Source organism: Trachypithecus francoisi, unplaced genomic scaffold, assembly GCF_009764315.1.
Source record: "Trachypithecus francoisi isolate TF-2019V2 unplaced genomic scaffold, Tfra_2.0 Lachesis_group10, whole genome shotgun sequence".
Classification (NCBI taxonomy): domain Eukaryota; kingdom Metazoa; phylum Chordata; class Mammalia; order Primates; family Cercopithecidae; genus Trachypithecus; species Trachypithecus francoisi.
The window spans coordinates 47,945,519-47,958,300 of NW_022681455.1; the positions used below are offsets into that span (position 1 = coordinate 47,945,519).

Genomic DNA, 12,782 nt, shown 5'->3' on the forward strand with positions numbered 1-12,782 from the left:
TACTTGGAAGTGTTATTTCTTCTCTTTGTTCTTTGTTAGCTTGTTATTTCTTTTGTTCATTCTTTTTTTAAACAAACACCTTTTGAGGCAGATAGGTAAAGAGATATAGATATGAATGAGATGGAGTGATTTCAAAGACAGATTCCTGCCCTTTAAAAGCTACTGAAAGGAGAAGGCATGTAGATAGTATGTCCAAATAGGTTTTCTACTCATTGTCTATTATCTTTTCACCTAATCTGATAAGCAGGACCATCTACATTGCAGTTCTTTTAATTAAATGACTAGACAGGTGTTCTCTATGCTTCTCTATTCCACCCACCTCCCCTTCTGCTATGAACTTAAGCCTTGCTCATCAATTGTGATTCTGCCTTTCTGGTAGCTGCCAGCAAGAACAGTGAAAAGGGGAAGAGGGTGGCCCCTCTCACGCCATTGATAACCTCTCCACTCCTTCCACTTGAAGGTTTGTAGAGAATCATACCCTCCTCCCAGGCTCAACCTCAGTACATGGCACCTTCAGTTCCTTTGTCTTTGTTCTTTGTCAGTCAGGGGTGTGGGATGAGGAATGACTTGATAGGTGTCATTGGTTTAAGATACATGCCAAATAGATGTTGGAAAAACATGCTCTATGATCAGAACAACAACAACAACAACAACAACAGCAACAACAACAACAAAAAGCAACAACTCTGCTTGGGGCTTATGACTGCGTATCAAAGTCTGGAGAAAAGAAGAGGCAGAATTGTTGTTAGACTAGAAAGGCAAGGAACTTTTCGACAAACGTGTAAATTATAGAGGTGTGAGAGCGTGTGGCACTTCAGATGGAGGTGGACACAGCTATAAAGCACAGTCAGGTTTGCACTCCTCCTCTGTGCCCTTTGGCAAGTTTGAAAGATGAGGATAATAACAATAGTATCACAGGGTCATTGTGAGACTTATGAAATAGTATCCACATAAGTCACTTAGCACTATGCCAGTGACAGAGAAGCATCCCTGTGTACTAACAACTGCTCTTATTATTATTAAGGTGAGTGGTGGTGGTCAGAAGTGGAGCTGGGAGTGGCAGACTGGCAGGAGCCAAATCAGACTCCAAAGGCCTTGTTGTTTATGCTGTTATATGGATTTTATCATGATGGTGATAGGGAGACCATTCGTGATTTTAGGCTGGGGAAGAAAGACCAGTCTGGTGGCAGTGTGGAAGGTGGATTGTCTGCATGAGAGTGGGGAATCAAGAGTAGAGGTCAGCAGAGCAGTTAAGAGGCTTTATAAAAAAAAATTGCAACTTATGAGAACCTGAATTAAAAAATGGCAATAAAAATAAAGATGAAAATTTAGGTTTAAAATATTTTAAAAAGTGACAAAAAAGTGGTAATTGATTACATGGATGAATAAGAGTTGAGGATAATTTGGGTCCATCTATTTAGGAAATAATGTAGATAATGGTGTTTACAGAGGGGAAAAATACAGGAGAGCGAGTGGGATGGGGGAGAGAGTGAATTATATTTAGAATATGTTGAACGTGGAGCATTTGCAACATAGGTAAAGATATTCAAAATAGGTAGTTAAAAATAATCTAAAGTCATACTGAATGATATATAGATTATATCATTATATCATTATAACGATATAATTATAGATTATAGAGTTGCAGAGTGAAGCAGGTAGGACAAGAATGCTAAAAGAGAAATTGCTGGTTTTAAATGACCTGAAGAAAGTGAAGTGAAGGAAATTTTTTTCCTTCTTCTTCTTTTGTGTGGGGGGATGATTGTGGAAGTGGATGATGGGTGGTGGTCGAGGTAAGAAAAGGAGAAAAGAACACTCAGGTTGGTGTAGATTTGTCTAGAAGGTGGAGTTTAACGTTAACATTGTACCAACGTTCCTGAAGACAGGTACTTTAACTGTTTAACTAGAATATGGTCTTAAACATGGCTTTATAAATGCATGTATAAGAAAAATTGGCATAGTGAAAAGGAAAAAAAAGAGTTTAAATTGTAGGAGCTTTGGAGGAAATCCTAGAGTTAATTTCTGCTATCAATTTGAAAAATATGATTTAAGTGCTCCATGCTTTGGTACTACATTGTTTTGGGTAATACTCTGAGAGCTGGGGGGCACCAGAATTGATAGAGATGTGGTTCTTGGGGTAGAATGGAGGAAAAAAAAGCAAGGAGTCTTTGAAGTTTGGCTCATGTACACCAGACTATCAGTGGATAATTTCCTGAGTGGGTTTTACTTCCCCAGTGGCTTCCAATGATTGGAGAAAGCTCTGTACAGTCCTCAAACACATCTGCAAATTCAATTTTAGCTTTAAAAAAGATATATTGCATTTTATGTCTGGGAGCATTATCAGAAAGACTGCAAAATCCTTGAGCTTGTAGCTCTGCCTGTTCTCCTTTGGGTTTTCATAGCTGGTCCAGTGCCTGATGCATAAAGGACATTTGGAAAGTTAATGATTGAAATCAAACAAGTAATGACTTGGGGGGAGATATGGAAACATGGGCTAGAATATTAAATCAAGAATGTAAAATCCTGGATCCCTGGATTTTCATTTAAACATGGCCTATCTTGTTAACAAATAAATGAGTAAATAAATTTGTAAAATGGACATTGAGAGTAGAAATGCCCTACTAACTTGAAAAGTTGGATTTCAAGAATCATAATAAAATATAAATATATTTTAAGTATCCCCGAGTAGAATGAAGCAATAAGAATATATTTCACTGTAAAATCCAAGTTTTTGACTTTTAGAAATATAATTGTTTCGAGACTCAAGCATTATGCTTATTTAGAACTGAAATGGTAACTACCGAAATCTGTCTCATTTAATTTCCAACCACTGCCTTTAATGACCTTTAGCAACATGAGCCACAAGTCTACGAATAGAAATGTTTCTCCATTAAGTGAGTGCAAATGAGGGAGAAAAGACAAAGGAAAGGAGGGGGAAAGAGGAAGAGTCAGAGCTAGCTATGAGTAGGCTGCTGCAGGGATCAATGATGCCGGCATAATGAAATGTCTTGAAGGCTGCCAAAACGTCAGAGAACATTATATATAGAATGAAAATATATGTCATTAAAGAAAAAAAAGCAGAGATAGCATCAGTCTTTGATTCAATAACTAATTTTGTAGAGAGGGAGCCAGACCTCATTGTCCAGGAGGTCAAAGGATTGACCATTCTGTTATAATGAGGCAAAAGGCAATAAATATAAGACCCCACAGGGGATTTGCTAAGAAAACACATTTAAGGGCATGCCCTCAGTCAGTACAGACTTTGCTCAAAGCCTCATGCTATTGGTGGATGCCGTATTGTAAAATCCCTGGTCACCACTGTGACCCTCAAAGATTTTTAAATGAGTTAACCTTCAACATATTTGTTCACCAGGTTATGGGACTACGTGGGATATATTCTAAAAATACTTTAAGAAATTTGAATCAAACCATTATAATTTAAATTGATTTTCTCAATTCCTTTGAACCTTCTTTCCTTAGCCTGACAAATATACCCTCACATGCACCATGAGGTCTGGAATAGACAGACAACTATTACTTAAAACATATGTGAGAGAAAAAATTCTTTCAGGTATACATGGTAGTTGTTAGTTTTGTTTTAGTTTGGTTTTAACATTGGCCAAATCTACATAGGCAAATACTGCATTCAGTCATTCTGCTTTGCATTCAGGCACTTTTAAGCACCTGCAGTATACACTGTCCTGAATGTTTGGAAGATACAAAAGAAGGGGACAATGTGTTTTTAGTTCCTTAGGGATTTGAGGGTTTTTGGCAAAGTTTTGACCTTTCTATATATTGTAAATACCTTGAAGTGTGGCAGTTTTTAGATGAAGACCTATAGGTTTACTTTGATGACAGAAACTGCAAAATATCGGGAGAGGTCCTGGGAATTGATCTGCATATGTCTCTGTTCCCCTGATGAGGAGAGAAATGTGGGGCTTTTGCAAGGTCTTCTAGAGCAGAATTCAGTCATTGCCAGACCAATGTTCTCCTATTATCTCTGGGTGTTTGAATGTTTGGTTCGAGCAAAGGAAAATTTCTTGAGTCAGTTTTCTTCTTCAGGATACAGCAAAATGGAGCTGGCCAGGTGATTTGGGGCAGTGTGGATTACAACGTTGTCTTCTAAACAGTACCTAGAGCATTGGAGGCACAGCATAGAAGTTCAGAGTACAGTTTCAGAATTAGCAGACTCGATCTCAAACTCAGGTGCTGTCATTTACCAGCTGTGTAGGCAAATTACTTGATCTCTCAGTGTCCTTGGTTGTCCTCATTGTGGAATAGGGACAGTCTCATCTCATTAGGATTTGTTGTGATTCATGTATTATCTGTAAGATTCTCAGGACAGTTCTGGCCCATTGAAAATATAAAATAAAAGGAAACGATTGTTATCATCACTATTAGAGGAAATAGGTAATTATTCCAAGTGGGTTTTGTAGTGATAAGAGTGAATCCTGTTCTTGAGGAGGTAGGAGGACATTTCTTAATATGTCTGGTCACCATAGATCTGAGAGATGTTAAATCTGTTTGAGAAAGTGAGAAACACACCAAGATTCTGTGGAAATAGCAACTGGTAGCTCTGCCACAGGAAACTTGTAGTGTTAAGAACTGATGCTATGAGAGATATTTGCCCTTCTGAGCCACGATTGGAGGTGCCAGGTAGTGCATGAGACCAAGGAGAATAGAGATTTACTCCACTCCAGTGGGAGTCATCATGGAGACATACTGGCAATGGAGAAGGGGGTCAGAGCACCTTGCCTATTTAGCTTTCACGAAAGGGTCGAGATATTCAGCCTTCCTCTAGACAGTTTGCTGAGATGGGAACACAACTCCTTACCATAGTTTTTTTCTGGAATGCAGGCAGAAACAGAAATTCTCATTGAGCTTCATGCCAGTTACAGAAATTCTCAATTATCAAGACCTCTGATTCTGACTTTAAATACATAAAAGTGTATTTAAAGTAGAGAAGATTCCATTTGGAAGGCCTATCTAGGGTTTAAACTCATTAATATCTGTGTATGATGTTGTTGTATATAGAGTGGTTTAAATCCTTGTTACCCAAAATGTAGTCTGCAAACCCAGAGCTTGGGTATCTCCTGAGAGCTCATTAGAAAAAAAGAACTTCAGCCCCATGCCTGACCCACTACTGAATCAGAATCTGTAATTTAACAAGGTGACTTTCCAGCCCATTGAATTTGATTAAGTCAATGATTCTGTTAAGACTAATGTGTTTTTAAGTCTTTTTTCCACTGGATGTGGTCACAATCAGAGGTGTCCTGAGAAATAGTACCATAATCAATGGGCAGCTGTATAAGAGCAAGGACTTGGAGTCTTGAAAGTATCCCTGGATACTGGGGATTTGTGAGCAGGACACTCTCTAAGGTATGTTTCACCCTCAGGACAAAGGGAGATTATGGCATCAGCTGTCTTGCGGGGAGAATTCTGAGATGACAGCCTCCAGTGGAACACTAGGGACAAAGGCCCATTAACCTCTTCAAGAAACCAGGGAAGGGGAAAATGAAGCTCTTGGGTGAGTCAGCATTTCTTCGCATACAGCTATATTAGGATTGACTACTTAGAGCTAATTTGTTCAGAAAGAAGGATATTTTCCTTACTACCAAGAGTTACACTTATTTAAGTATTTTCTACTTTGAAAGTGGCATTCACTTCCAATAGCCACCCGATCCACATATATATACATCCAAAGAATAAAATCTAGTTAGAGGGGGAAAAACCACCTAATACATTTGAAAAATGAGCCAAATTTGTCAGCAAGCATGTGGGATTTATTCAGACTGCTCAGAATAGATCTGAATCTACACATTCTGACATTCCATCCATGTAGAAGCAAAGCCATGTGTGAGACCAGGCTGATAAAATGACTTAAATGATTGGAAGTGAAGAAGAATAATAGCATTGAAGCAGCAAGTTACTCATGACATTTCCAGAGAGTGGAGAATCAGGCACTCTTCTCTAAATATAGGACTGGGCCTGAACATTGTACAAACACTTCCAAGCTAGTGTTTTGTAGAAACTCACTGCCAGTGGGGATTTGGCAGGGCATTCATCCAGAGGATAATCTCAATCTGCAGTTGAGTCTGTGTGTGGGGCACAGATGAGGCTCTTAGCTCAGGATGGCGATGAAACCACACACTCCACAAAGATGATGTCTCTCCAAAGCATAGGAAAGTATTCCAAGGTGAGAGATGACCCTATCCACCTCCTTTGAGCTATTTTCGGTATTGTTAGATGAGGTACCTGGGCAGGCATGGAAAATCAGCAGTCAGGTCAGCTGGGAGCTGGGATATTATGTAGACTTCACTGTAAGAAATGACTGGCTCAAAGGTGTTCATGACAAGGGTTAGAGCAACTGGAGTGTATTGAGGCTGAGCAAATATGGTGGAAAGGAGAGGGAGAGTGGAGGCAATGTGAGTGTCTGAGACCGTTAATAAGCAAGAGAATTTCCTGTCTCATTCTGGGTTGCAGCAGCTGCTGCTGGTCCAAGCCCTGCAAATGCAGACAGGCATTTAGAAGATCTAATAAGCTGAGGACTGAGGACTGTGTGGGCAGAGGAGAGCAACAACTTCTTCTAGACAAACCCCTGCCAAAAAAATATGCTTGCAAAAGTTGGTACAAAAAAGGAGGCAGATGTGGCTTCTTTAATTTTTTTTTTTTTTTTTTAATATTTTTAGCTCCTGGAGCAAATATCAGAAGTGGTTAAGTAACTGTACTTGTAATTTAGCAGCACAATAAGAATCACAACAAGAATATGTGACTGTTGTACTCATCCCAGGACACCCTAAATTTCCTGGGTAGTGGCATCAATGCCATGACTTGCTGGTCAGAAATCTCTAAGTAATTCTGAAAATTAGGAATATTATATATATATATATTACAGTATAAGTAGAAATATATATATACACATTACAGTATAAGTAGAAATGTGATACTGGAGAGGAGAAAGGGAGTAATTTATTCCACATTCAGTAGTTTAGTGCCTCGGTTTCATTCAGTGTTAGCAGAATTTAATTTAATTTAATTTAATACAATTATTAATTAACAGTTCATCATGCAATGTAAATGATTTTCAAATGAACGAAACTATTTGCATTAGTCAGGCTGCTGCTGTTGCTGGCATGTTTCCCATTATAGTGTCTTATAGGTTTTTCAAATTAAGTTCTGTGCTTCAGCATGGTTGAAATTATAGGGGAAGCGATATTATTCCAGAAAATACCCTGCTGGTTTTATTTCTAATGCGAACATAAGTGAGGAGTGGGAGGAAATATTCTGAGGTAGTGAGTCTTAGATGTCAACTATTTCTGTATTGATTCCAATTAATACAAATAGGTAAAATGTGTTCTCATTATAGTGAGAACATGATTAAAGTTTGAAACTTGAGTTATTTTCTGGGAAGCAAATTCCTTCAAGCAAAATAATAAAAGCTACAATATTAAGTTTAACATATGCCAAGCATTGGTTTTACGTAAGAGTCAGCATACTACAGCCCTGTGGCCAAATCTGGCCCACTGCCTGTTTTTGTAAATAAAGTTTTAATGGAACACAACCATGCCCACTTGTTTACGTATTGTCTGTAGCCGCTTCTCCTTTTGAGTAGAGAAAGAGAGAGAGAGAGAGAGAGAGAGAGAGGAGAGAGAGAGAGAGAGAGACTGTCAGTTTTGCAAAACCTAAAATAGGAACTTTCTGGCCCTTTATGGGAACACTTTGCTGAAGTCTGTTCTACTTTTTTACTTGTTTTAGCAGCCCTAGGGATTATTCTTTGTCCCCTATCAGGAAACTGAGGCACAGAGAATTTATGCAGCCTGCTTAAAATTACACAGCCGTCAATGGAAGACACAGGATTCCACATTTCTCAGTCTGCCTCTGAAGCCTGTGACTCTTAATACTTTGCTATATGGTTGACCGATTTATTCTGTATTTAGATTTCTTCTTTCATCTCGCTTGATTTAAAATCCAACTCTAGGTCTCCTACAATAATTCTATTTCCTTGCTTGATTTACACTTGAGATGAGAAATTAGAGCTGATTTCTATTCCTCTTAAGGGAGTCAGGAGATCCTAGACCAAGCGCACCAAATCCTAACTTGGTTTATGGGATAAGGGAACCAGTTGTATGGGGGTGTGATAACATCTGAGGATAAATTCCAATAGACATTATTTATTGAGTGTTTCCTATATAGGATGCAAAGCAAAACATAAGGCATGCTCCTTATATGAAAATAGATCACAGTGTGGTGGAAAAACAAATAAGAAAGTACAGTTGACCCTTGAACAATGTGGGGGTTGGGGCACTGATCAATCATGCAGTTGAAAACCTGCCTATAACTCTGGACTCTCCCAAAACTTAACTATTAATGGCCTACTGTTGACCAGAGGCCTTACCAAGAACAGAAACAGTTGATTAACACATTTTTTTATGTTATATGTATTATATACTGTATTCTTACAATACAATAAGCTAGAGAAAATATTAAGAAAATCATAGGAAAGAGAAAATATATTTACTGTTCATTAAATGGAAGTGAATCATCATAAAGCTTTTATCCATATTGTCTTCACATTGAATAGGCTGAGGAGGTAGAGGAGGAGTTGGTCTTGCTGCATCAGGGATGGCAGAAGCAGAAGTGGTGGAGGAAGTGAAAGGGGAGGCAGGTGAGGCAGGCACACTTGGTTTAACTTTTGTTTCTTTAAAAATCCACATATATGAGTGAACCTGTACAATTCAAACCTGTGTTGTTCAAGGGTCAGCTGTAGATGGTCTCACTACCTTGTGGGGAATGCTATGACAGAAGCTGCACAGGGAGGGCTCTGCTAAGCCACATGGGTGTGGGAGGGGATGGAACCCAGGGACATTGCTGAAAGATGCAATCCCTGATGGAAGTTGGTCAGAAAAAAATTTTAGGAGGGTCTTCAAAACCAGAGAGAGCTTTGTGAGGAAGAGCACACTGAACATCTTGGCACAGTATTATTCTGGAGGCTCTGAGAAGTCAGGTAAGAGACAGAAAGGAGTCAATTCACTAAGGTCTTTGAACATTGATATCATCACGGTCAATAATTTTCACTGTTTCCAGTTGACTGTGGGAAAAATATGTGAGCAATTTTAGTACAAGTAAATTGTTTTAAGATTTTTATTTTAAATCCTATAGTTTCAGGCCAATGTTGTCCTTGTTCTCATCAAAATGTAGCATTCGAAGTACCTATATTAGGGTTGCATGGGATGCTTGGTTAAAATGTAAATCCTTGGGCCCCACTCACACCTCATACATCTGACTGTCTGTGGAATAGTGGCTACAAATCTGCATTTAAGAAAAGCAGGTGAGGCCGGGCTTGGTGGCTCACACCTGTAATCCCAGCACTTTGGGAGGCCAAGGTGGGCAGATCACATGGTTAGGAGTTCAAGAGTAGCCTGTTCAATATGGCAAAACCCCATCTCTACTAAAAATATAAAAATTAGTTGGGTGTGGTGGCACGCACCTGTAGTCCCACTTACTTGGGAGGCTGAGGCAGGGGAATCGCTTGAACCTAGAAGGCAGAGGTTGCAGCAAGCCGAGATCACGCCACTGCCCTCCAGCCTGGGTGACAGTGAGACTCCGTCTCAAAAAAAAAAAAAAAGCAGCTGATTCTTATTCCAGGTGACTCTTATATACTCCACAGTTTGAGAAACATTGAAGGATAGTTTTAAGAAGAAATTGGGAGAAAATACATCCATATAAGATCTGTTAAGTGTCTGAATGCTGGTACCTGGGCTGCAGAGAGAGGGTAATTAGATTTTGGAAGTACTTTGGAAATAAACGTGGACGAGAGTTTGTTATTAATTGAATGTGGATGGTGGCTAGCAAGAAGAAAGGAAATGCCTTTCCTTATTGAAAAAAATATGACTTAGGCTATTGACATGAGATAGAGAATATTTTCCTCATACCCAAAACTGTACTCTTCCTATCTTTTCTCCTAGATTCATTTAGATTCTTGCTCAATAAATTCCCCAGTTTTTACTCTGAAATGAAACATGCCAGCCACTTTGGAAATGGATGCCCAGTTTAGTTCCATAGAAACTCAAAGGCACGTCCAGAGTGGTTGGTTGGAATTGGTATTTCTTGAGATGAAGAGGCTGGTATGTAACAGGGTGTGTTTGAAATTGTCTTGCCAAATGAGAGTGCTGTGGAGTCTGGCAAGAAGGGCAGTGTAGTTCTATTACAGAGTCTGTTCTGTAGGCAGATTGGCCATGAGAGCTAATAAAAATTTGTTCATGAATGAACATCATTAGAGTATTTTTTTATAATGTAAAAAAATGTTATTTGGTTGATTGTTTTTATCCTCCCACACTTATGTTGTTCAAATCCTCCAAACGACATCTTCAGTCTTCACAGCTCCACAAGCTAATCTGTTCTAGATAATTCAAAAGTAGGATAAGACTTTCCTCTCCTGTTTTCGAAGGACACACCTTTGAGGAGGATATGGTTTGCCTTGGCTGCTCTGAATAACACAAGAAAATAGCATAAAATCCTGCTGTGATCCCAGCAAAGCCCCAAGCCACATACTTGTTGAAAAGAACATAACTAAGAGAGTCATCAGAACTGAATTCTGACTCTGGTTAGTTATGTGGCCTTGGCCCAGTGTGTGACTGCATATTGATGTAGAATGAGACACAAATTTAACCCTCAAGAAGCTTATACTTAAACAGAAAAGGCAGAGTCAGGGGTTGGAGAGATAGTTTGGCTTCAACAAGGAAGCACTATTTGAGCAAAAGCTTAAAGAACAGATTAAGTTTTCAGGCATAGAAGGAGGTGGAGGGACATAACTGGAAGCCCTAGCAGAGTCATACCTGGAAGACAGACTAAAGTTTATATTGGATGGATTGAAGGGTATGTAAGGAGAAGATACCTACCTGTCCGGGGAGACACCACGATTACTAAGATTGCTTTCCCAGGGCAAGGCTTATCCATTGCAAGTCAGATGTACTGACCCCTGAGACACCTCCAAATATGGGAATCTCTACTGCAGAATTTGTGGTAGTGTGGGACTGTGTTCACGCTCTCCTCTGGTAAAAAAAAAAAAAAAATCTTAAAAAATGAAAAAGAAGGGTATATGGGAGAAAATTAGGCAGTATAGGTGGGTAGGGAGAAGATCCTGCAAGGCCTTACAGGTTAGTCTTTGGAGGTTGCATTTTATTCTAGGCAATGCTTAGGAGTAGAAGACAAGGGCATGTATTGGGAGACTTTGGAGATTCTATAGGTAAGAAAGGACCCTGAACTAGAATTGCAGCCATTAGAACATCCAGGAAGGGAACAGGACAGGATGCACCTGGAAAAAGGACTCTGCATGTTCTGGGAGAAGCCATCTCAGTGACAATGTCCATTGCAATCCCTGTTCCTTTGGTGTGTGTATGGTCTGTTTAGGCTCTGAATTTAGTTTTGGACTTTCTCCACTTACTGGCTGTGTGCCTCACCCTAAAACTCAATTTTTTCTTCTCTACAGTGGGAATAACAAATGTTCTGGTTGTGAAGAGTGCATCCGAAGTGCTTACACAGCGTCTGGCACATGCAGAGAAATTAGCTTACAAATGTTATTTTTCTGACTTCTCGCCTCCACTCCACTTACCCTGTCAGGAAAAAATAATTCACAAGGAATATCAAAACAATGATGCACCCTAGGAGTATCCAAGTATCTTAGCTGAGTTATCTCACTCTAGTATAGTGGCAGAGTTACAACTAGAGAGTGCTAGAAACCCACGCTTTCAGCATCCTGCAGTGCACACCTCAGTCTAAGTCAGTAAGGACCTCACTTTCTTCTGAACTGGGACTTGTGAAAGCTAGCCTGGAAAGCCTGATTCAAGGAGATCAGGCTGTGTCTCTAACTGGAGCAGCTACACTCCACATCTGTAGTTTGATTTGTTCTATTGCAAATGATGTACTGGGCAGAGGTGAGTGTGGAGTGGTGAAAATCTGTTTTTATGACTGGCAAAGCAGTGCAGGGGTCTTTTACTGATAAGATGCATCATCAGTAGAGTTTGTCCCTGATGCCTTAACCACAGCATCTGAACCGCTCTCAAGTTTTTCCAGGCCAACTCCAGTTTCAATGAGGATAGTGTGGGCTTTCTATGCCCCGAATGTTCTTACTACAGTTAATATGTAGGTTACTGCCCCAGGCCAGCTGCAGGTTCCCAGATATGAATTCCATGTAGGCAGAAACTGTCCAGTTCTTGAAATTGAATTATTTCCTTGTTTTTTGTTTGTTTGTTTTGTTTTTTTTCTGCTTAAATCTCCTTGGGATGCTTCCTCTTAAACTCTTAAAAGTCTTTGAAGAATAAGAGGTTAAGCTAGGACAACCTGAATCTATTTTTTTTTTTTTTGTAAAAATGAGATCGAAATTATCCCCATAATTCCATAAATTAGCTTTTTTCCTTCTTTCTTTTTACTTTGTTGGAAACTATACAACAGAAACAAAGTAAGAAGACTCTACCTTAATTTTAAAGGTAACTCTTACGTAAAAAAGAAAGTCATTATGTCAGGCCAGGGGGAGAGCGGAAAGGGGAACTTTAGAGAATGGAAACAAACTTAAGCATCTTGTAAATTTTGAGTGAATTGTGAACACATAATGAATGAATGAGAAGGGCCAGCCAGGAGTCTGTGAAATGGTCCAGCTGGGAGATGCCTAATGCATAAACACAAATCTTGGTGACAGGTAGGTTAGCTATCTGTGAACTTTCTAAAGGTTAAATAAACAACAATAGGATTTTGTTAATGTGCCAAAGTGAGTTTAAACCATGAAA

General features: G+C 39.3%; 1 protein-coding gene and 1 non-coding gene across 2 annotated transcripts in view; both read left to right on the forward strand.

The window, feature by feature from the left end:
- Positions 1-12,375, forward strand: part of OPN5 (opsin 5) — a 42,963-nt gene extending 30,588 nt beyond the window's left edge. Inside the window, exon 7 of the mRNA XM_033219894.1 lies at positions 11,489-12,375. Coding sequence (XP_033075785.1) covers positions 11,489-11,497 — 9 coding nt within the window. The 3' untranslated portion in view covers positions 11,498-12,375. The remainder of the gene's footprint in view (positions 1-11,488) is intronic.
- Positions 10,891-11,054, forward strand: LOC117088942. Its single transcript, XR_004439444.1, has one exon. It is a non-coding gene; the product is annotated as a U1 spliceosomal RNA (small nuclear RNA).
- Positions 12,376-12,782: the final 407 nt, after the last annotated feature.